Here is a 25006-nt window from a genome sequence, read left to right on the forward strand (position 1 = left end):
AGCGACTGAGATTTAGCCTTTCAAAGTTTGCCACGAAAAGAGTGAAGCAACAGGAAAGAGATTGGCTGCAGCAAGCAATGGCAATTACAGCCTCCACTTTAATTCTGCTGCCAGGTCTTCGGGAAAGGGCAGTGGACACTGCTGCAGAGCCTCAGGCCATGGTCAGCCCAGAAAAGAGCTTGATTTGGGGTCCCAGCCTAGTAGCCGAGCTCCCCCTGCCCATCCGTTATTTCTACATTCAGGCAGTCAGCACCAACGGACGCAACTTCACACATTCCCTGCCAGGTGCTGCATACATACATGTGTATGAATTGCTGTTGTGCTGATCTCTAACTTTGCAGCCTGAACAAAGAGCTCCCGAATAAGGGGAGTATTGCAGGCCGTAACACAACAACTTGTCCCTTGGGTCAGGACATGCACAACGCTTGGTTAGCATGCCCTGGAACCTGTTAAACGTACTTTTCCCCTAGATTTGCCTTTCACCTTCTCAGCAGTCTCTAACTCAGCGGACGTGTTAAGACAGTGCTAAGCGGGAATTGTGGCCCACGCTGGGATGCCAATGAAATGCCCTGATTGCCTCCTTGATTTTCATTCTCCAGTAGGATCATTTATATATTTTATTTGATTGATTTGATTTGATTTGATTTGATTTGATTTGATTTGATTTGATTTGATTTGATTTGATTTGATTTGATTTCTATAACCGCCAGTCTCAACAAGTGACTCTCATCTTGGCTTGACTATTATTCCATAATAAAGATGGACATTTAAATTACAGTACAGCTGCTTGTTGCAGTATAGTGCCTCATCCCTAGTTAAAAAGGGTTGGGGCAGCATTTCTTATCAACTTGAAAAGGGATTCAGCATTTCTGTTCTAAGAGCTTGAAGTACAGAAGAGATGGCGGCACTCCTGCCTTTCTTGAAGTCTGTGGCATCATAGAGGACTTGAACTCCTGGCCTGCAGTGTCTATCTGGGCAGGCATTTTTGCATGGGTGTCCTGAGAGGGTCCAGCCGCACAAGATGCCAGAAACGCCCCCACAACTGGCTACAAGGCCTTGGTCTTCTTGGCAGCCAACCTTAATGGCAGACCCCTGAGACGGGATAGATGAATGGTACTATCTCATGCAGGAGGGACATACCTGTGGTGAGCCTTTCTCTAAAGAAGGATTAAAACTAACCCCAGGAGATCCCTGCAGATAGACAAATATTGCCGAAAGAAAGATGCTAAGCTAGAAGTCATTGTTTGCTGGATCTTTACTCACAGGCAGTTTTACTTTTGGGAAAGAGCACCCATTCCTTGTGGTCTGAAAGTGACAGAGTTGACGATCGTCTTCTTCTGGACCTGGAAAGAGTCACTGAGGCCATTGAGTGACTTAGCCCTGCTCTGTGCAGGAATCCAGATTAAAGCATCCCTGCTAGACAGGTGCCGGCTGATGTTTGAACGTGTGCAGTGAAGGAGAACCCTCAACCTCTCTGGTTCCACTGTTCAACAATTCTTACTGTTCTGCTAGGAAGGTTTTTCTAACATTTAATGATAATCAGCCTTGCAATTAAAACCATTGCTCCCTATTGTGACCTCTGAAGCAGGAGGACAGGCCTTGACTTTCTTCTGTGTGATGCCCTTTCAGTATCTAGCATACCCCCCTCAGGTGGTGTCCCCACTTGCCTGAACCATGGCCCTATCATTCCTTGACCATTGCAATCCTCCCCCCACACTTTTGTCCCTATAACATTGCCTTAGTTTCATCTCCTGCCTATGTATGAGGCAGATTTAAGTTGTTTCCTTAGTTCTATTGTTGTTAAACCCATTTTCCCCTTATTCTGAAACTGTCCAGCAGCAGCACCTTCCAAGTGCTGCACTATCACTACTGTTTTATTTGTTTGTTTGTTTGAATTTATAAGCTGCCCAACTCCAATGGACTCCAATGTTGGAGGCAAAGTTGAAGGCAAAGTCAGATTATCAGTAATGGGAATGATCAGAGAGACGTCTGTTGGGTGTTTCAGGCTGATGTCAGGCATGCCCTTCTGATTACCAACCAGCCTCTTCTACCACCATTCTGCTGTTTGCTTCCTAAGATCTTGGATGAGTTGTTTTAACCCAGCCTCACTTCTTGGCTGTTGCAAAGAAAACTATACAAACCTGTGCAGTCATGGCCAGATTATATAAGAAACTGAGGGCTCTTTGACTCACATAAGTTGTCCCCTTTTGGTTTCAAGTTACAGCATGTGTTAATACAATTCTGGGAAAAATGTCATAATTAAAGATGTAAATGTTATGCTGAATTATAATCCCAAAATATGGAATTTGACATTTTATTAAGAACTCTAGCATTCTCAAGCTTTGGAGCTCGGGACAGAGAATTATCTTATGTAGATGGAGAAAAATCTATCATTCTGATGTTAAAAAATGGATTCAGGATAGGTGTCATGTTCACCGTTCCAATGTTGCCGGTACATCGTAACGTTTCGCATGTCATTTGGCTGATGCGTGTTTCGTCTGGGAGGGGAGGAGGATTCCATCTCGTGGGATTGTTATATGTTAGTAGCTGGATTGGAATGTGTTTGGGTTATCTCGTGTGTTCAAGGTTCCTTTCCCAGGACATCAGCAGAAACGGTTACCAGCACCTGGGGGGGGGGGGGAGTTTGCAACGGCAGGGCAAGGGGAGGGATTACGTTTGAGCCGAGGGTTTTTAGTTTGTATTTGGCGCGCTTTTGCTCATTCTCAGCTTTCTCTGTATTTGCATACTATTCTTTAATAAATCAGATATCATTAAGTTCCTGCTTGTGAGTCTGAGTCTATTAGAGTAGGCAATCATTACAATAGGTGTTTCTTATCAATTGTAGAACTGACTTTATAGTCTACAAGTGATAAATTGTAGCATTATGCTCTTATATGGTCTAAATGTAATAAACAGTCCTCTTTCATATATATTTTACTCATGTCTGTGGCTGTAACCAGCACAACCTTCCTCCAAGGTCTGTTGTATTGGGGCACAGAGGGAGCAGGACCTGCAGTGTTCAGGGCCAAGAAAGCTATTTTCAGGGTCACAAGGCTGCCACGATGACTGACAGACAAGCATTTTCAAGGATAGCAGAATGAAAATGGAATACGAAGAAAAAGTGGATGACCAAGGGCAAAGTTGTAGTGATATCCTACATTTCTTTTAAAAATGAATTTCAAGACAAAAAAAAACAGCCAAGAAAATTAAAAGCCTGCCACATCCAGAAGCTGGTTTGAGGCAAATGAAGAAGAGGACAGTCGTTTTACTCTCCAGTGATCTTTATTGCTCAGCCGCTCAGTAAGTCAGCAAAGTACATGGTTGCATCTTACTTTTTCTGCTCTGAGAAATGTGCAGGAGGAATAAGAACGTGTCTGTGTCTACATGCACGGGTGGAAAAGGATTGCCACCAGGTACCGATGTGGCTGTGCAGCTCAGAAACTGCACACTCACCCCCCTCTCCCCCAACTGGATTGAATATCATGGGAGGGATGTGCCAAGGGAAGAGTTCATTTTCATCCTTTTCGTAGTGCCAGGAATAAGAGCTCATCCCAGGCAGACTTGCACTGCTGTGCCCAGATGTTATGCTCAGAACAACACATGAGTGCAAAGACTCTCCAGCCCATTTACAAGTTCCAGCAACAGAATAAGCAGTAGCCATGGAACCGCAGTATCCATTGCAAGACACAACATATACAGCATACAAATACCTCCCCTGTAGCAAAGGATATTGGGATTATGAGTACTTCAGCACCAGATCTATGCTGTTCAATCTCATTTCTCTTCCTGCAATCCATAAGGCTGCCCATTCATTCTACCTGTGGTCTTGCTGTTTTTTTGTATTGGCAATGCAAAATTTGATTTGCAGCAAAATGGAAAGCACTTGATACAGGCAACTTTATTATCTGCAGGTGTTGTCTGCATGCCCATCAACCTAAAATAAACACTCCTCTCTCCTGGTCCAATTTTTGTCTGCATTCCTTGCTTGGCATGTGGAAATACTGCAAAGCACAGCCAAAGATAGCTTCATCTTCTTAATCTCAAGTTTATTTTAAGACCAATTAATAAGTGATGTGGAAACTGATTACCATATTCAGCAGGCGATATAATATCAGCTGGCATTTCTGCTCTTGCGTGGAATCCATTTTTTTTTTATTCAGTTGGAAAGATAAGAATGAACAAGCTCAGAACTTGACCATGTTTACCCTTCCCATTCCAATAGTAATTTATGCATTTTGAGATAAAATAAGGATCTGACCAAATGTATTTATTTAGTAGCCATGTAGATTTAAACAACAGCCAGTTCTAATAAATTCTGAGCACTTTATACAATGAGAAGTCAGACCAATAAAATAAATTGATGGTATGCATCTGGAAAAACACCATATGAAACAGCATAAACACAAGGGCTCACTTACCTGCCCAAGGGCCTGGAAGAATAGCCAAGTGCCTTTCAAAATGTCACCAGGATGGGAGCCATATTGAGCTTGTGGGGATGCCATCCCAGAGGACAGGCACTACAAGAGAGAAGGCACACCTGTGAGGCCCCAGTAGGTAACACTATTTAATTGCTGGATCTTAAAGGACAGGTAGAAACTATTGGAGATAGGTGGTTTCTCAAATAACCAGGCCATATGCCATGAAAGGCTTTATTAAAAACCAGCACCTTGAATTGCATCCTGAAGCCAACTGGCCATCAATGCAGTTCACGGAGCAGTGGTGTCACATCCTCATACCGTGACATGCCCATGATGCCTATGCCACCTCATTCTAGACCAGCTATGGGTTCCAAGTGGTTTCCAAGGGCAGCCCCACATATAGCCCATTGCGACTGTCAATCTGTGAGGTGAGTAGGGCGAGAGCAATCATCTGAAGGGTCTCCAAATCCAAGAAATTTTGCTTACTTACCTATCAATTTTACTTTACTGATCTATTTTAATTAGGCTTGCTTTTCCCAAAATAGCAACAGTCTGGCACCAGAACCCTTAGCATTGCCAGTTATGTGTAAAGCAAAGTTCTTTCTCCTCCTTGCTCCATCCTTTTCTCTCTCTCCTGTTACTCCAGAGGTTGCCATTACATCGTTAATGTGTGGGTAAGAAGAAAATTGCTAAGTTTAGGAGGAAACAATATTTTAATTGTAAGTTTGTAATTGTAAGTTAAAATTATATCAAACTTCTTGGTCTTGGCTCTGCCCACATTTTTGCATGCAATCTCTAACATGTCACCCAACAGCCAAAGGTGACACAGCTGTAGTACACCCACTTATTAATGGTTTATGCATAAGTAGACCTTTCATGGGGACTCTTAAATGAGAGAGACCATATTTTACACATTAATGATGGCATGAATGCTAATTTTGAATGCGTGGGAAGATCTGTGGCTCCATATGGAAAGCTATTCTCTTGTTTAATAGCATGTCTATAAAAGGTGTTAATTATAAAAAATATTATTTCAGGAAGAAGATGATCTAGGTGGAGAAAGCTTTGCCTTTTCCTAAACCTTGTACACAGTGAATTAACCAAGAGAGTTGCAGAATATTTTGATGCCCTCAGTATCGTATATCACTGCTTATATTTCACATATTTTAAAGTGGTTTTCTTTCTTCCCATTGTCCTAGAGCTTGGGGACTTCCAGTATGATTAATTGACAGTAGAGTCAGACCAAAACAAAAAAGCAAGAATTAATTTATGGATTTTCTAATCCCAAAATGTGATGGTCACTGGCTTAGCTGGCTTTAAATAGGAATTATGGGCTATCTCTGACCCTGGTTATCAGGCTTGATGGCTATCCAGCATCTCAGAGGTCAGCAGAATTTCTTCTCATGATCACATGGAATTAAGCCAGTTTAAAAAATATGCTGAGATCTTGCAAGAGATCACCATGCACGCTGTCATGAAATTGTGGCACTTTCACATGGGATCACATGACTTCGGCAATTTTGTGTGAGAGCTCATAAAGTGTTATTAGCCCCACTAGATTCCATCAATTTCTAAATGAATTTTACATGGAGGAGACAAAAAAGCACCTGCTGAGACTTCTGTTGGTATCCTTTGCTCCTGCATGTTATATTGTCAGCCTCTCTGATACCTCATTTTCAGAAGCAATATATTGTTGAATATCAATTAAATCATACAACGTTATTGTCTAAAGATATTTGTGCCTTTTTTCCCCTTAGGAAACATACAGTTTAAAGTCACAAACCAATCTCCTCAAAAGAAATAATCCAGATGCATGTCCCACAGCTTCTAGACAGGAACGATGGGTCTTTCCTAATGCGGTATCAGCTGTATAGAGGTGTTGAGGAAGGGTTAAAAGTGGAAATCCTTTATCGCAATGTACACATAGCTCAGTCTCCTTATATTTTGAAGGGCAAGGACCTGGTTGGTTGTTGAATGCAAAAAAACAAAACCCCGTCAGAGTGTTCAACATGGATTTGTTAGGTCTTTAAGAAAAATAATGTTCTTGAAAATAAGTTTCCTTTTTTGATTCATGCACATTTTGATGGGGATGAACAGAGTTATATTTTATTTGGAATGGCATAAGACTGGAGAAAACAGATTTATACAACATGGAGAGTTATTATTAAATGTTATAATAGAGGATACATTTGATACCTTACACAAGAGTAAGCTTGCTTTGTAGAGTACTTTATAATAATTATCTTCAAGGAATAACAGGTTAATTGGCTGGGGTCCCAATCCTGCTAAATTCATTTATGATTTTAAGTTGTGGGTGCATAATTCCAAAAATTGAGAATTGAAAGTTAGTAAGTCTGAATATTTATAACCAGGCTCTTGCCCATTCTAGTTGATTTGAAGTCTTACATAATTACATACTTCTTTGAAGAGAAACCACCCTAATGCATCAGCCTCTATTCTGAACATCATAAAGCTTTTTGCCTCTTTCAGGTCCAGTTTATCATGAAGATTGTGACTGTCCAGATCCTGACCCAAGGATCTGACTGACTGATTTGGGGAAATATTTTATCATGTCCATCAGAAGAATCTCAGATTATTAAGGACTTTGCTGCATTTCCTAGCATTGATCTTCAGCACATGTTTGATGAAGTCCCACAAAGATTTGGCCAAAATACAGTAGCCATGGTTCATTACACTGTCCTTAATAATCTCATTTATCGGCGGTCCTTCAGGAAGTACACAGACTTCAAAATGTTTTCAGATGAAATGCTTCTGTCACTGGCAAGGAAGGTACAGTATATCCCTATTGGTACTCACTTATTAATGTCTATTGTAATAGGCATGTATACAAATGCAACAATATTTCAACCCATTGAATATGCCACAACAACATTTTTCATGTTTCCTCTTTGATATTAAGAAAAAGATTACTTTTGGCCAGCATTCCAGGAGTCATGGGTTTGGTGAGGTTTCCTCCTTCAAATTCAGAGATAGGACTCTAACTCTGAAGGAGAAAATCTGATATTGGGAAACTATTATATTGGAGTGCCCACTGCCAAGTCTGCAAATGAACTAAGTGTTTTAGATCAGAACATAAACTGGCTGAAATCTATTCATCTCCAGTTGCAAACAATGCCTTGGTGTTGGGTTGGTTGAAGAACTCAGCTGTTATTGCTCTGTCTAGTTCATTTGAAAGAAATATTACCTTGTTCAATATCCTGTTGAATTTGATGCAGAGTTATGGTTCCAGACAGTTTCCATATTTCAGTATTCCAAATATTTCCACCACCAGACAGAGGAGGAAAATTAAATGTAATTAAAATCTGCATCCTCATTTACACTGGAATATGCATTTAAATGCATATCCACAGATACATTCCATCCTCTGATTTCCATACAGTTTAACCTCTTGTTCTTAAGTCAGCAAGTGATTCAAGAGGAATGTACACAAAGGAGTCTTCTTAGCTGAATTGGGACCAGAAAGGATAGAAGAAACTCAACATTATGGGCTGAGGTATTTTTGCCGTCAGATAGCGGATATAAGTGAGAGTCTTACTACATTGTAAGATCTTTTTAACTTTGCAATGGTTTTCCATTTTTTTTCTTTTTTGTAAACATAAAACCAAAATTAAACATGTTTTTAAAAAGCAGAAGCTTTCTATGGAGGTGGGATATTTAAAAAAAAAAAAGAAAAGAAATGATGGTAGAACAAAGTTAAAACTTAAAGCATTTTTTCTGGCTGTATACTCCAGATAAAAATCCCAAGGACATCTGTGGCAGAAAAATACCTAGCTGGCCTTTATGCATATGCGGGAACTTGATGCCTCCATTTATTCATTTAACTGCTTGTTGAATTTATATCCCACCTTTCCTCCGAAAGTTCAAGGCATGGGGCTCTCTCTTCATTTTACCTCCACAACAAGAACCTTGTCAGGAGAGGTGGGCTGAGAAAGAATGCTTGGCCCAAAGTTTTCCATGTAAGCTTCCATGTCTGAGAATGAGCTTGAACCCATGTCTCCCCAATCCTCACCCAAAAACTTAACTACTGGCTGTCTTATTCCCTGAACAAGTATCTTGAGCATCAGTGACTACAACCACAACACATGAAAGCTGAAGCCAGACATTGAATAATAGACAGCATATCTGATCAGTGATTCACCGGTTGATTTTAGGTTAATCTCCCAGATGTGGAACTTTATCTTAATGTTGCGGATTGGACTGCTGAACATCAGAAGGTGAATGACACACCCGGTCCTCTACCTATCCTTTCATGGTGTGGATCCATAGACACAGCAGATACAGTGCTTCCAACTTAACGATGTCACACATTCAACCCCTGAAACTTTGCGTGGCATCGCAAACCATTTGTTGTCTGTTCAGGGAAACACAGGTAAAAGGGAAACGGTGTCTTTGAGGAGAAAATAGAATGTGGTAGTTTGCAGGGGATTATCTTTAACAATCTGTAAGAAAGAAAATTCTGGCTACAAAATTTAAATATCCAAAGAAGAAATATTAGACTGTTTCAAGGATTTTAATCTTTTGATGACTAGGGCTATACTTAGGTAATTGGGTGGGTTGCTGCAGGGGACAGAGACCACCCCATAAGTCCATGGGACCAGGATTTTCCATTTGTTCCCTAGTTTGGGGAGGGAATTGTATTATATTTGAGTGTTTTTCACTGTTTATGGCTATCTTGAGGCTTGTGTTGTTGTTTATTCATTTAGTCGCTTCCGACTCTTCGTGACTTCATGGACCAGCCCACGCCAGAGCTTCCTGTTGGCCGTCAACACCCCCAGCTCCCCCAGGGACAAATCCATCACCTCTAGAATATCATCCATCCACCTTGCCCTTGGTCGGCCCCTCTTCCTTTTGCCCTCCACTCTCTCTAGCATCAGCATATTCTCCAAGGTGTCCTGTCTTCTCATTATGTGGCCAAAGTATTTCAGTTTTGCCTTGAATATCATTCCCTCAAGTGAGCAGTCTGGCTTGATTTCCTGGAGGATGGACTGGTTTGATCTTCTTGCAGTCCAAGGCACTCTCAGAATTTTCCTCCAACACCATAGTTCCAAAGCATCTATCTTCCTTCTCTCAGCCTTCCTTATGGTCCAGCTCTCACAGCCATGTTACTACGGAGAACATCATTGCTTTAACTATGCGGACCTTTGTTGTCAGTGTGATGTCTCTGCTCTTAACTATTTTATCGAGATTGGTCATTGCTCTTCTCCCAAGGATTAAGCGTCTTCTGATTTCCTGACTGCAGTCAGCATCTGCAGTAATCTTCGCACCCAGAAATACAAAGTCTTTCACTGCTTCTACATTCTCTCCCTCTATTTGCCAGTTATCAATCAAGCTGGTTGCCATAATCTTGGTTTTTTTCAGGTTTAGCTGCAAGCCAGCTTTTGCACTTTCTTCTTTCACCTTCATCATAAGGCTCCTCAGTTCCTCTTCACTTTCAGCCATCAAAATGGTATCATTTGCATATCTGAGATTGTTAATGTTTCTTCCAGAGATTTTTACTCCAGCCTTGGATTCCTCAAGCCCAGCTTGTCGCATGATGTGTTCTGCATACAAGTTGAATAGGTAGGGTGAGAGTATACAGCCCTGCCACACTCCATTCCCAATCTTAAATCAGTCCGTTGTTCCATGGTCTGTTCTTAGGGTTAGGGTTTTGACCATCTTCCAACCTGGGGGTCTCATCTTCTGATGGTATACTGACCTATCTCTGGTTGTACTGATCCATTTAGTTTTCACGGCAAGAATACTGGGGTGGGTTGCCATTACCTTCCCCAGGGATCGCATTTAGTCTGACCTCTCTGTCATGACCTTCCCGTCTTGGGTGGCCCTTCACGGTTTAGCTCATGGCATCATTGGGGTGCTCAAGCTCCAGCACCACAACAAGGTAACGATCCTTTGCTGAAGGTCTTGAGACTTATGCTTCAGCATTTATGTGTTACCTTCTCAAATGGTAGGAAATGGTCTGTGTACTGGTCATCATCTCAACAAACTATTAATAAAAAGCAGTATTTCTCCATCTCAGCAACTTAAGCTGGGGAATTCTGGGAGTTGAAGTCCACACAGCTTAAGTTGCTGAAGTGGAGAAACGCTGATATAAATTAATATAAAGTATGTATTAAAGTATATCCTTTATATTATCTTAAAGAAGATTAATTTTAATACAGATTAATAACGTATATCCTTTATATTAGTTTGTGTTAGATTTTATCTTAAACAAGAAGATTTAATTTTAATAAAAATTATATGTGTGTGTGTGTATATAGTCAACAAACGATTAGCCTTTTGGTGGGCTGAAAATAGAAGCAAGCCCAGCAAATGTAAGAGCATGAGGAGGCTGTGTGATGCTGTGTTTGGGATACGTGGTTCTGTTGTGGAGTTGGTTTGTTTTATTTATTTGGATTTATTAAATATCATTGTTCATTGATTAGAGTTACTTTGTATAAGATAGGTGGCCATATAAGTTTCTAAATGAGTAAAAATAAACGAACAAACTTCGGCTGCACACCTGGAAGGGAATCAAGTACCTGAAGAGAGAAGAAAAGACTTTGAGCCACGTACAACCTAAGCCACAGGCTATGCACCCTGGTTTATTCAGGATAGTAGTATGGATCCCATATGTATTCTACTCTTCATCCAAGAAATTCAGGTAGAAGTGAAAGGGAGAGATGATTTTGCTGCAGTTGGGAATCAAGTATTTGCAAAAATCTGTGATAATCATGAAAAGATGCATTGGTAAAATGAAATCCACCTTTTTCTCATCTCTGCTTGTGCTCCTGAACAGGAATATAGGAGTCACATTTCTGTTTTGTTGCTGTATATCACAGTCACCTTCTCTTTGATGTTCACTCTTCGTGGGTGCATATTCCTGCCTCCTGAGTGAACCACAGCTTTCTTCTCTGTTTGGTCTTTCTCATGTTCTCTCCACTTTTTGTCGTGTTTATTTCAAGTTGTATTGAATTATTCTATAACCAACCTGATTATTTTGTTTCCAGCCTCCTCAAAAGTCCAGGTTACGTTTAAGCTGAAAAATCAGGAGCAGGCTTGGTTCTGCTGAAGATTCACAGCTGATCAGTACAAGCCCTTCTAATTTAGACTGGTAAAACTTGTTCCCAAGTTCAGTTGTTAACCCTCTGAATCTGTGATAATAAAATGGAGGGTGTGTTCTCCAGAGAGGAATGACTCCTGTTTCACATAAGTCTATACACACCTAACTTACCTTGCGAGATCTCACCTATTACAGTAGCCTTAAAAAGATATTTCCTTCTAATGTCTGTTTTATCTCTAAAAACATCCCTGGTTCCCAATAAATGTGCCTCCATTAAAGTTGAAACATTAAGACTTCCAAGTTTTGTGTGCTCTCCCTTTCACACTTTATTCCTTCATCTGTTAATTCCAGGACCTGTCTGGCACAACAAAACCGAACATGGATTTTTTAGGGGTTGGGACAGCCAAGAAGAACTGTTTCAGCTGGTGCAGCTTTCGAAGGAAAACCCAGAATTAATAGATGCTGGAATAACAAGTTATTTCTTCTTCAAAGAAAAGGAGAATGATCTGGGGAAGACTCCACTGATGGGATTCTTTGACTTTTTTTAAGGTATGCCCCCTCCCTTAGTTGGCCCTTGTTAAATCCAGTAAGAAAGAGACAAAGGTCTTTGATATTTTCCCTCTGAAATCTGACTGAAAACTAGTTCAGCATGATAAGAACTCCTGCCTTGAAAATATGTTTAATTTATTATTGTGCTGCCTATCAATCTTGTGCATTGTATAATTTGCTGGTTATCCTTGACTCTCACATCCTCGTGTGTTTTTTATTTGCACCTATCATAGGAATCCCATGGCGGGTCATTTCTTCCTGTCCATATGAAGCAATATAAACAAATGTTGAGATTCTGCCATATGGATTATGTCTTAATTCCTTATGAGAAGTGATTTCTTTGGAGAAATCATCCATGTACTCATATATGTTATAATCCAAATTGTTAATGCTGAGTAGTAGTGTGCTTTTGCTATCTGACTGATCTTATTAACCAGAAATGTGCATTTAAAAATACATATCCTGTCTGTGAGCCACCTCCATTCCATCTCAAGTAACTGGTAGACTTCCCTGAATACATAGGATGCTCTTGGCTTTGTACTTCAGCAACTGTTTCTATAGGCCCCCATATTTCAAACAGAAGGAATAGGGTTGTACAGTGATCCAAATTCAAAGGCGCAAAGATGATTTGGAGTGTGTGTGGGTATGGACATAGCATTTGATAATGCTTCCTTAAATGAAATGATTTTTTCCCTGGGATTGTACTGGAGCCCAGGGAAAGATGCAGTTTTTTGAAGCAGTTGTCAACAGGTGCTCCAATGTGTGCTCTGAATCACCTGTTCCCTGTTGAATCTGGATCGCTGCACCACCCAAACACGTAATCTTTGGCCAGGGAATCTGCTTGCTGTGATATGAAAGAAAGTTTGCAAAATTCATTGGACTTCTAGAATTTCCTATGCATTTCTTTGGATTCCTCGCAAAAAGTACCAAAGGTCCACAAAAGAAGTGTTCTGATAAAATTGTGCAATTATTACGGCCAGAGTATAGTTCAGAGTCAAAATACATTTTGCTAATGCTATTGACCTCTTTTCTCCTTCTTTTTCCACAGTATAAATACCAAGTGAGTTAGATGACACAGTTGCAGCCTATCAGTTCCCATACCTTTTACTGAGCAACAGCCTTATATTTAAGCAGGATTAATTAATTAATACTACAAGCACTTCTACAAGGACCTGGCACCATGGAGCCATTACATGCCAATTAAAAGTAACTTAGAAGACTTGATAGAAAAATTAATATGGGCCAAGGTAATGATCTTCATCAGAAAAGAAAAGGTGAAATAACATTGTCTAGCTCAGTGTTTCTCAACCTTGGCAACTTGAAGATGTATGGACTTCAACACCCAGAATTCCCTAGCCAGCATGCCTGGCTGGGGAATTCTGGGAGTTGAAGTCCACACATCTTCAAGTTGCCAAGGTTGAGAAACACTGGTCTCGCTGTAGACAATGTTGAAGGAGTAAAAATATCTTCTCTCATCCTTCCCATGAGAAAAAAAGTTGGAGGATGAAACTCCATCTTAGCAGCTCACAACTGTAATATATCAAAACAGCTACTATGTAGCTTAGTAACATTAATATGCTAAGAGATATTTGTGTACACTTATTTCTAATATTGCAGTTTGAAAAATCCTGATCCAGATAAAAAACAATGGGACCTTTAGAAGATACCACTGGAATTACAAAAGACCAAGAGATTCCTAAAGCTGCTGTTCTCTATTTTCTTTTTTCAGGGATAGACTATTCATAAACTACATAGTATATAAATAGGTAATTATTCTACCAATGAAAAGACAATTAGAGCCATATCCTAAAATTGTGTGAGAGAAGTCGAACCTGTTTGTATACTTTGCTGTAGCTTGGACAGCATGTGAGCATCCCCAAATTATGAAATTCCCTTCCTTAATTGTGTTAGTGCAGTTGACTACGGCTCTGGAATAACTCAGATTGAAGCTTTGAAGTTGCAGAGATAAATGTGAATGGACTGGAACTAATATTGCAACACGGCAGAGGGCTTGGATACCTGAGGGACCACTTGTCTTCAATTCTCTTTGCCCACCTGGTATGTTCCAGCACAGCAGGTGCGCTCCAGCTCCCCTCTGTCATCTGCTAAACGTTGTCATCTTACGGGACTGAGGAAAAGGGCCTTCTCTGTCACAGCCCCACCCTCTGTCACAGCATCTCCCCAGAGATACGGACAACACCCTCTCTCCTGGGGTTCCAGAAAGCTCTTAAAACCTGGCTTTGGTCCCAGGCCTACCTAAGGTTAATTATTTGGGCGGCCTCTGTTGTGGTTTTTTATTGCCTTTATGATTGTTTTAGTCTGGCTGTCTGTGTGGTTTTATGTTTTTAATTGTTTTTGCTGTTTTTTTGGTTTTGTATGTTGCCCAGAGTCCATTGGAGTCAGGCAGCTAAATGCATTGTGATGTACAATATTATTTAGTTAGTACTATTAGTTAGTACAGCAGCTCCTCTGGTACAGCATTTTTGCTAAAACCCTTTTCTCATTGAGTGCAGCCACCTTAGAAAGGAACAGAGTTAGTGTTTTCACAAAACATACTGGGGTAAGCTACATGGCTGGCTGGGGAATTCTGGGAGTTGAAGTCCACACATCTTAAAGTTGCCAAGTTTGAGAAACACTGCACTAAGCTATAAAATGTTTATTTCATTAGTGCAATGGATAAATTAAATCACATTGGCTTATATAAACTACAGTATGGCTGTATATGATGCATGAGTCATTCCTTTCTGTTCCTCAGGAAAATGATGAAGAGGTCAGAAAAATTGCCAAGGAAGGGCAGAAAGCTGCACAAGAATTACTCCAGCCTCACTTGTTTTATTGTTACTATTTCAAAGTGTTCCAGATTTGTTCAGGCGAATGCCTAAGGCCTGCTGTTTCAAGCTATACATAGTATATTTCTTCTCTTCCTTCCATGGACTCCAATTTCTTTTAATCTCACAATCTGCTGCAAATTTAACAAGAAAGAATACTCCGGTAGATTTAAGATTGCAGTTAAATTATGCAGGGAACAGAGAGAAGTCAGCTATTTATAGATAGGGATGTGCACAAAATGGAGGCATGTTTTGTTTTAAACCCAGCAAACCTGTTGTATTCCAGAGAGGCTTGTAAACTCTTTTGGATCAGCCATCGTTTGTCAGAACCAGACCCTGGAATGCTTTGGTGATTCCAGGTTTTGGGCAAACTAAAATACAGACAGAGCGAGTGGGGTAACTCTGCTATGCATCTCCTTTTTTCTCCCTTCCTTCTATCAAAAGTTCCCAATATGATGTTCCTTCCATCGTCCCAGAACTTTTCCTTCCTCCATCCCCTCAGCTGCTTCTGCTGCTAATGTTCTGCCACAGCATATCCCTCTGGTCCTCCATCCTTCAGCCACCATTCCAGCAGATGCCCTAATGTAGGATATACTACCAGCTCCTAGGCAGGGATTCTCAAAGGGTGATCTTTGGCACTGGTGTTCTTGGAGATCAAGCGATCCACCATAGCCTCCACATGGTCACTATCTAGAATACACCCATGGCTGTTGCCCCCACTTCTGAGAGTCAGTTTGTTTGTTTGTTTGTTTGATTGATTTCTATAGCCGCCCATCTCAGTTGTCCAAAGCCCACTCACATCTCAGCTTCCACCTTCTTGGGTTTGCTGACAGTCAGCTGAACAGGGCCAACTCACTGTTCTTGCTATCTCCAAGCTGTTGTAGTTAACTGACAGCAACTCACAGAGTTTTCTTTAACCCAGATGTATTGAAAGGGAATAAGATAAAATTACAGAATTTCAGTGACAGGATTACTTGCGCTTAAGGGCCCAGTTTATCTTTCAGTTCATTACGGTAGATATTTTTTTCAATTTCTTAGTAATGGCTTTTCTATGAATTGATAGGTGGGCTGCTATCTTGCTATCTTCAGATGCTGAGGAATTTGCAGGTGGCAGCTTTCTCAGTAGTCTCCTGAAGATCTGTCAGGATGTGGATGGAACTTTAGAGGCCTTGGCTCCCTACATATAATGATAGTCAGCTGACACAGCCCACTCATCATCTCAGCTCCACTCCCTGGCCATTGGATTTTCGGAAAGCTTGTTAATCCAACAGCATCACAATTCTAAATTAATTTAATTAGAAGGGAGTCTCTTTAATATTAATGACGTTTACTCTCTTAAGATCTGTGGTTAGGATTGCGATACCACTGGTTTATAAAAAAAAAATCTAATAAGTAAAAAATGTCCAGTGTAAGGAATAATGGCTAAAGAGAAGACTCAGAAAAAGGGGGAAGTCTTTTTGTTTTGAATAACATGCTGTTCAGTTCCTTTTAAACCAGATTTACTTATTTCAGAAATATGTTCAACGCCAAGCCAGTAAACCTGAAATATGGGATGGAATGGATTTATACCTTAGCTTGATGACAGGACTTCAGGCAGTTTTTCTGCCACAGAAAAACACCTTCTAGGGAAGAATTTTAAGTAAATGGTGCCAAATGGGATCAAGCATAGAGTGTTGCAAGAGTGATGCAAGATTTTTAATGATATTTAAAGCTGTGAAATCTGGCACAGACAAATATTTACAAAATAACATTACACATGTCTATTCAGAACACACACCATTGAGTTTAATGAGGTTTAATGTGCTTCACTTAACAACCAAGTTGCTGGTCCCAATTGTGGTCACTAAACAAGGACTACCTGTGGCGTGAACTATGTCTCCTGAACTTACTTACATGCATATTTACGCTGACCTGTAGATTGAAGTCATATTCAGGTGACTTTCAAGTGTTCAAAGTAGTCCATGCAATGTATCTCAGCAATCCTTGCAACAACTCTCCAAGGTAGGCCAGCATTATTATTTAAATCAATATTTCCAAACTTTGAGTCTTCAAATGTTGGATTACACTCAGTCCCCGTCATCCCTGATCAGGACAAGTAGGAGGTAACAGGACTTGTAATGCCTGCAAACCAAGATTGGGAAGCTCTGATCTTAATGTAAAGTTAACTGAGAAGAATTAGCCCTCCCAAATGGCTTTTAAAAATGCTAAGGAAAGAATAAATGAAATAGGTTCCTTTTATACTATTAAAACAAAAAGTCTTGGCATGGCTTTAAATAAGGAACTGTCTGTATCAAGGCTATTGTTCTGATGTTTTTTGAAGGACCTGCTGTTAAGTAACCCAGCACTTTAAGAGTTAAAGATGAGTTTCCAGGTCCAGGATTTACTCTAATACAGCAACATAAACATAAGGCCCCTGTACAGTTCTTGGCTGCTGTTTAGCATTGTAGTACAAAGCTTGAAGGATTATAAAACAACTAGCTCTTAATATAGAGAGCCAGTTTGGTGGTTATAGTTAAAGGCACTGGACCAAAAGCTGGATGACTTGGGGTTGGCCCTAGGAGAAAGGCAGTGGCAAATCTCTTCCGAAAATGGTGGAAACTGAATGGACTTCCCCATGTAGTCGCCAGAAGTCAAGACTAACTTGAAGGCGCAAGCGCGCGCGCACACACAAACACACACACACACACACTCCCAATGAGATATAGATGGAAAGAATACACCTTCCCCCTCTGAATTTCTAATACAAATTAGCCTTCCCCATCTGCTATTTTCCAGGACTGCTGGGACTTGAGCTCCCCAGGGAAGCCTGATCAGCATGTTTTGCAGGCCATGCAAATGAAAGTTGCATTCTCTACAAATGGCCTGGTAGGCAGATGAAATCACAGCTTTCCTGAGTTAGTGAATCTGTCTGTGAATCTCAGTGTTATGTATGCAAGTTGCATCTTGATTTCAAAACACGCACCTACCCAAAAGTTGCCCAACACGCTCTATAAATTAGGTCACTCTGCAGTGGATAGGAACATCTTTTGAAGTTGCTTGGTGACTAGATCTCTTTCCCACAACAGGAAATGAAAGCTTGCGTGAATCTGCCAACCCTTGGAGCTTGGCAATGGAAGTGAGCAACCACAGCAGTTAAGTGCTTGTTCAAGGGAGCCAAATAATTTCCTACCATCAAAAAAGCTTTACAGAGATGTAATCTGACTGAAACTAAAGTCTGATTTATGAGAAATGCTTTGTTGTATATTGTTCTGCCTCGTGCACAGGAAATGCACACAGGGAAAATGAAGTATGGCTGTAATTCGGTATTGATTTACTTAAGAGTAACTTGTGTGAGCTCATTTGAGCTTACCTTCTGGGTAGATGAGTACAGAATTACTTATCTGTACTTTTTAATAGTACAAATGGTCCTCAGTGGTTACTTACGTCAAAGAAAAGAAGTTCCTGTTTGCCCTGCATGTCATTCATAGATCCAGATAGTATTGGTTCAGTTCTGCTTCCTGGACATAGTTTAAATTAATAACTTAAAAAAAAAAGTGGCCATGCTAAAACAATGTGTTTCACTTGGATATTTCAGATTTTTGGCTGCATAAAGCTCATAATTAACTGGGGGTGTGTCTTTTTAAAGTTGCCATCGCCATTAAAATAGCAAATATCTCGTGGAGCACCATTGACAACACAGCCCAATTTATTTATCTACTTATTCAAATTTTTGCCACCACCCATCTCACCCCACAAGAGGGTCTCTGGGTGGTTTACAGTAAAAGTGATCAATTAAAACAGTAATCATGAAATATAAATATAAATGCATAAAATGTAAATACAGTTATCAAATATAAAAATAAGAATACAAGCCAAGTGGCAGATGATCTAACTCAGTCCATGTGTGTGAGGAGAACTCTAAGGTGCCAGCCATCCCCAAGAGTAACTACTCCCCTCCCTGCCCCAAGTGAGGTGGCAGAGCCAAGTCTTCAGGTTCTTCCAGAAGGCCAGGAGCGATGAGGCTAGCCTCACCTCCGGGGGCAGAATGTTCCAGAGGGCGGGAGCTACCACAGCGAAGGCCCACTTCCTGGACCCCGCCAAACAGAACTCCCTTACCTACAGGGTCCACAACATGCCCTCTCTGCATGATCGGGTGGGACGGGCTGAGGTAATGGGGATGAGGCAGTCCCTTGGGTAACCTGGACCATGCCATGTAGGGCTTTAAAGGTCATAAGCAACACCTTGAATTGGACCCGGAAGCAGACTGGTACCCGATGCAGCTCGCGCAATAGGCGTCTTATATGTGCCGATCTAGGGTCACCAAGGATAACCTGCGCAGCTGCATTCTGGACCAGCTGTAGCTTCTGGATACTCTTCAAGGGTAGCCCCATGTACAGCACATTGCAATAGTCTATATGGGAGATAACAAGGGCATGAGTGACTGTTCGAAGGGCTTCCTGATCCAGGAAAGGGCATAACTGGTGCACAATACAAAGTTGCGCAAAGGCCCTCCTGGCCACAACTGCCACTTGCTCTTCGGAGAAATATTAATTAGTTCTAACTCTGCAAGCATAACGGGTAAAAGCTTGGATGTCTCACCACTAGACTACATGAACATTATTTGGCTGCAGGTCTCCTTAATTTCAATTTGAATTTGGAGAGAGAAGACAAGTCAAAATCTTCTCTACTGAAATAATCAGAATTAAAATTTCAGTTTTGAATCATGTTACATACTTCCTTTTCACTGATGAAAACAGCATTAGCCTCTGTGAGCCAATTGTACTATGACAGGCTAATAATGGAGCATCAAAATAGACATCCATCCAGCTTTAAAGAAAGCAGCACATTCAGATATATTTTGAGTAGCTGTGTGATGTGTAATTTTAGATTCTTTAATTTTTAATTAACATAATTATTGAACAGATTTTTTTACATTCAATAAAACTGACCCAAATATTTAGATCTTTATAGCAATAAATACAGAAATAATCTGACCTTTCCTCTTTTCTTGATTTATCTCTATCAAGTCTATGTTGTGAGCACTGTACATGATCACCACAAGTGTCTTCAATAATGTACACAAACACAAATACATCCAAGAAAAATCACCTTTATTAAAATGATTCACTGATTAATAGCTAATAGAAGAATTAATAGCTTTTTGGACAAGGTTGTTGAAAAGGTGGTCAGACTGCAGTATCAGAGGGCTCTGGAGGAAACGGATTATCTGGATCCCTTTCATTTGGGTTCTAGGCACAGTACCAAGACAGCATTGATTGCGCTTATGGATGACCTATGGCTGCAGTGGGATGGGGATAGCTCATCTATCCTGGCCTTCTTCGATCTCCTGATGAACTTCTGTATCATTGATCATAGTCCACAAGCTTTTCAGGCACAAGGCAAGGGTGTCTGTTCTCATCTTTACTATTTGTAATTGCTCTGAAATTCTTGGCCAACAAGATCTGAAAATATGTTGCTGTTTATTCGTTTAGTTGCTTCCGACTCTTTGTGACTTCATGGACCAGCCCACGCCAGAGCTTCCTGTCAGTCGTCAACACCACGAGCTCCCCCAGGGACGAATCCGTCACCTCTAGAATATCATCCATCCACCTTGCCCTTGGTCGGCCCCTCTTCCTTTTGCCCTCCACTCTCCCTAGCATCAGCGTCTTCTCCAGGGTGTCCTGTCTTCTCATTATGTGGCCAAAGTATTTCAGTTTTGCCTTTAATATCGTTCCCTCAAGTGAGCAGTCTGGCTTTATTTCCTGGAGGATGGACTGGTTGGATCTTCTTGCAGTCCAAGGCACTCTCAGAATTTTCCTCCAACACCACAGTTCAAAAGCATCGATCTTCCTTCTCTCAGCCTTCCTTATGGTCCAGCTCTCGCAGCCATATGTTACTATGGGGAACACCATTGCTTTAACTATGTGGACCTTTGTTGTCAGTCTGAAAATATACTTGGAATCAAAATCAAACGGCAGGAATACAAGTTGAAATGTTATGCAAATTGTGTAGTTATGGAACTATAAAGTTCCATACAACAGTTGTCAAAGGTTTCAGTTGCTTTTCTGGATATAAAATCAATGAAAACAAAAATAATAGCAAGGCGCTTAACTTCTGAGGAAGAAAATTTCGTGAAAAAAACAGACTGGCTGTGAGATAACAAAAGATCCAGTGAAATATTTAGTAAAAGCATACTCAAAACAATTAGAAATAATTACAGAAAGAAATGAATCAAGATCTTGAAAGGTGGAAAAATGTTAAACTTTCCTGGCTAAGACTTAATGGAGATAATAAAACTGAATGTATTACCCAAGATAAACTTCTTACTTCAAATGGCACCAATTCAAATTTCAGGACTATTAATACATTTATATGGAATGGGTAATAATAATAATAATAATGAAAAATTAAGTTTATATGCCACCCGACTCCCAACGACTTTGGGTGGCTTACAATCAGAAAAAAAAAACCAAGAGTAAGATTCAAAATTTGGCAAGACTTAAAAGAGAGTGGTGAACTGGCTTTTCCCAATCTCAGATTGTTGTTGTTGTTGTTGTTACTACTATTATTACTGCTACTATAATTTGCATTATAGAGCAAGATGTCAACTGTGGATGACAGAATGGATAAAACTTCCTAATAGCAGAATATCGACTACAAAAAAGAGTAGGCTTAGCCAAAAGGGTTCACAGATACTTATGGTATAAGGAAAGAAAAGAAGACAAAAATCTGAAGGGACATGTTATAAGAGAAAATCTGTAAAAGTTTGGAATTCCTTAAAAGCAAGGATAAGTCCAATGATTTCAATAATACCATCACCAACAAAAAAAAATTTCTTTTAGGGACAATTAACAGGAAGAACGATCTGATGATATATGCCAACATGATAACTCTGGACTCAAGAAATAAACTAAAGATACAACAACAGTTGTTTAATGAAGGAAGGAATCTACCATGGTTAATGTATTTGCAAATAACTGGAAAAATAAAAAGCTATCTTAAAGAGGAAGGAGGGACCCTGAGAAAGATGATAGAATTTTAAATACTTGTGCACAGTCAAGATTATTAGGATGTATTTACAGATTGTTACTTGACCTGGAGATAGAACAGATAAAGAACTGTATGATTAAAATGGATGCAAAACTTCTTTGAAGTAATAGTAGTAGAACAATGGGAAGAACAATGGGAAAAAATGAATAAAATTTATACCAAGCTACAATTTGAGGGGAAAATGGTATAAATGTTCTACAGATGGTATATAACTCTGGCAATGATAGCCAAGATGGATAAATCATACAACAATAAGTAAATTTTGAATTAAAACAAATATTTTTTAAAAAACATGGTTATTTTTTTATATGTGTTTTGCCTTCATTTATTTATTTGTTTGTTTTTCATATTTCCATCACTGCCCATCTCTCCTGAAAAGGGGACTCTGGGTGGTCTACAATAAAATCACAATTAAAACATATAAATTACGATATAAAGTTTAACTTTTTTCTTAAAAAAAACTTTTATAACCATCGTATTTTCATTTCAACTTTGTCTCTATGGCAAAGTTCATTTTATATATGTATATGCATTCCTTTCTTAAGGCACTGGGCTAAAAGGTAGCAAATCGGGAGTTCTAGTCCCGCCTTCGTCACATAACCAGCTGGGTGACCTTGGGCCAGTCCCTCTCTCTCTCAACCCTAGGGAGGAGGCAATGGCAAACCACTTCTGAAATCTTGCCAAAACTGCAGGGACTAGTCCAGGCAGCCACCAGCAAGACTGACTTGAAGGTACCAAAATAAATACATGCATAGATACACACAAACACAGAGATATATACCTCATTGATCATAGTGTCCTTCTGGACCAGCTCAGGATTTGGAGTGGAAATCATGGTGTTATGGTAGTTCTTCCAGGACTGGTTCCAGTTGGAGATGGGGTGGAAGTAAAGATCTGGCCCTCAGTCCTTGCTTTGTGGGATGACTCAGGGCTCAGTCCAACATCTGCATGAGGCCACCGAGTTATGTATCTTAACCCTTGGCTGGCTAGCAAATTCTCTCTCAGTGTCTGGAAGCTATGGGGTCTGGATGGGAAGGTCAGGCTTAGATTCAGACTGAGTGGCTGTAAATCTTGGGGTCACCTGGATCTGGAGTGTTTCTGTCTTAGGTTCTGGATAATTGTGCTTACTCCAAAAGGACTTGGTGTGCACTTGGAGAGTTTTCCCATACTCGCAGCTTGTGCTTGAAGAGCAGGTGGCAGCTCTAGCTTGGACAGTCCTTGCACAAATCCATTTTGTAAGCCAACTGCACCCATTCCTGAATATATAAAATTCAGCCCCACAAATTTCACTTATTTCCAAATAAATGAATAGCATTGTGCTAGATTGCTTTTGTGTAATCCCCAGGAATCTCAATAGGACTTCTCATAAACCTCAGCTGTCATAAACCTGGCTGAGTATCAGCAGCAGCTCTTTCATGGCCTGCTCAGATGTTTTACTGTCTCAAAAGCAAATTTGATTAGCCATGTTACATACTGAAATAGATCTTAATTTGGTCAGATGTGGTTTGTTGAGCAAGGCACAATTGGCTGACTTTGCACAACATGCTAGGAAAAACCAAACACACTGTATTATGGCTTAGTACTTTGCATGAATGTATTCTGATTCTGAAAGTAAGTTGATGGGGGTGGTTATCCTATTGATATTCTTTACTAAAGCCCTACTTTGGGTAGGAGATCTTAAAAATACTGGGTTAGATCCAAACTTACCATGCTTAAACTAGATCTATTGAAATCAATTCAACAAGTTATTCATGACTAATTACTTTTAGTTGGGTCTAAGCACCTTTATTTCTGAATCCAACTCACAACCTAGATTCGATCATTTTTTTAAAAAACATGGATGTTATGAGACCTTCATTTAGGTATATCTGAGATTTACTGTAAATAGGAAGTTAAAGTTGACATTTTAATATTTGAAAATTATCTTTTTAAAAAAAATTGTTAGTTGCTGTCAAGTCATTTATGACTCATGGCAACCCTATGTATAACAGAACGAAATGCTGTTCAGTCTTGCGCCATATGCCTGACTGTTCCAGTGTTTGCATCCATTTTTGCGGTAATTGTATCAATCCATCGCATTGAAGGTCTTCCTCTTTTCTGCTGGCCCTCAACTTTACCAAACATGATCAGTCTTTCCTGATGATGTGCCCAAAGTATGAGAGTCTAAGCCTAGTTATCTTTGCCTCTAGGGAACATTCTGGTTGTATTTCTTCTAAAACTGATTTGTTTGTTCTTCTGGCAGTCCATGGTATTTTCAATAATCTTTGCCAACACCACAATTCAAATGCATCAATTCTTCTTCTATCTTCCTTTTTTAATGTCCAACTTTCACAGGCATATGTGGCAATGGAGAAGACCATGGCGTGAGTCAGATGCTGTAATGATTGCCTATTCAAAATCACCATCAAGACTCACACAGGGCTTTCATGGATATCTGATTTAATAATGAATAGTATGCAGGATCACAAGCAAAGCTGAGAACAGTAAAAGCACGGGATGTCTCCCAATAAATCCCCAAGCAACTCCCAATCCCTCCCCCCAAAGTCAGTACAATTCCATGCCCCAGGTGCCCCTAACGGTTCCTGCCGGTCTGTGGGAAACATCCTTGATAGGGCAAGATAACCCAAACATGCATTCCTCATTCTTCACTCCTCGCATCACAGCCTGGTACAAGGAACAGGAGCAGCCCCCTCCCGTACAGCAACTCGTGTCAGCCCCATGGCATGGGAACCCGTTACGATGTTTTTCAGGAACATTGGAGCAGGGACCATGACAGACGCACCTTTGTTTTTAAACTGACATCTTTACTTCTGAAAACTTTAGATAAGACTTTGATGGCAGATTTTCCCAGCGCGATACGTCATTTGATTTCTTGATTACTACTTCCCTTGGCATTGATAGTTGATCCAAGTAGAATGAAATCATTGACGACTTCAATTTCTTCTCCATTTATTGTGACATTGTTTATTGGTCCATTTGTGAGAATCTTCATCCTCTTCACATTCAGGTGTAGTCCGTATTGCTGGCTACAATCTTTGATCTTCATCAGCAAGTACTTCAAGTCTTCTTCACTTCCAGCAAGCAAAGTTGTATCATCTGCATATTGCAGGTTGTTAATGAGC

General features: G+C 40.2%; 1 protein-coding gene and 1 long non-coding RNA gene across 2 annotated transcripts; both read left to right on the forward strand.

Moving 5' to 3' along the window:
- The first annotated feature begins 39 nt into the window (after positions 1-39).
- POGLUT3 (protein O-glucosyltransferase 3) lies at positions 40-16676 on the forward strand. The gene is given in 13 exon segments (XM_063305808.1): positions 40-304; positions 6194-6369; positions 6909-6955; positions 6957-7208; positions 8591-8731; positions 8733-8808; positions 11830-12027; positions 13076-13164; positions 13167-13274; positions 14783-14878; positions 16353-16413; positions 16416-16447; positions 16450-16676. Coding segments are annotated over 13 exon segments (1548 nt in total). The 5' UTR covers positions 40-77; the 3' UTR covers positions 16495-16676.
- On the forward strand, positions 1203-2928 carry LOC134499194 (uncharacterized). The gene is made up of 2 exons (XR_010068106.1): positions 1203-2423; positions 2826-2928. It is a non-coding gene; the product is annotated as an uncharacterized LOC134499194 (long non-coding RNA).
- Positions 16677-25006: the final 8330 nt, after the last annotated feature.

This window comes from Candoia aspera, chromosome 5 (genome assembly GCF_035149785.1).
Source record: "Candoia aspera isolate rCanAsp1 chromosome 5, rCanAsp1.hap2, whole genome shotgun sequence".
NCBI lineage: Eukaryota > Metazoa > Chordata > Lepidosauria > Squamata > Boidae > Candoia > Candoia aspera.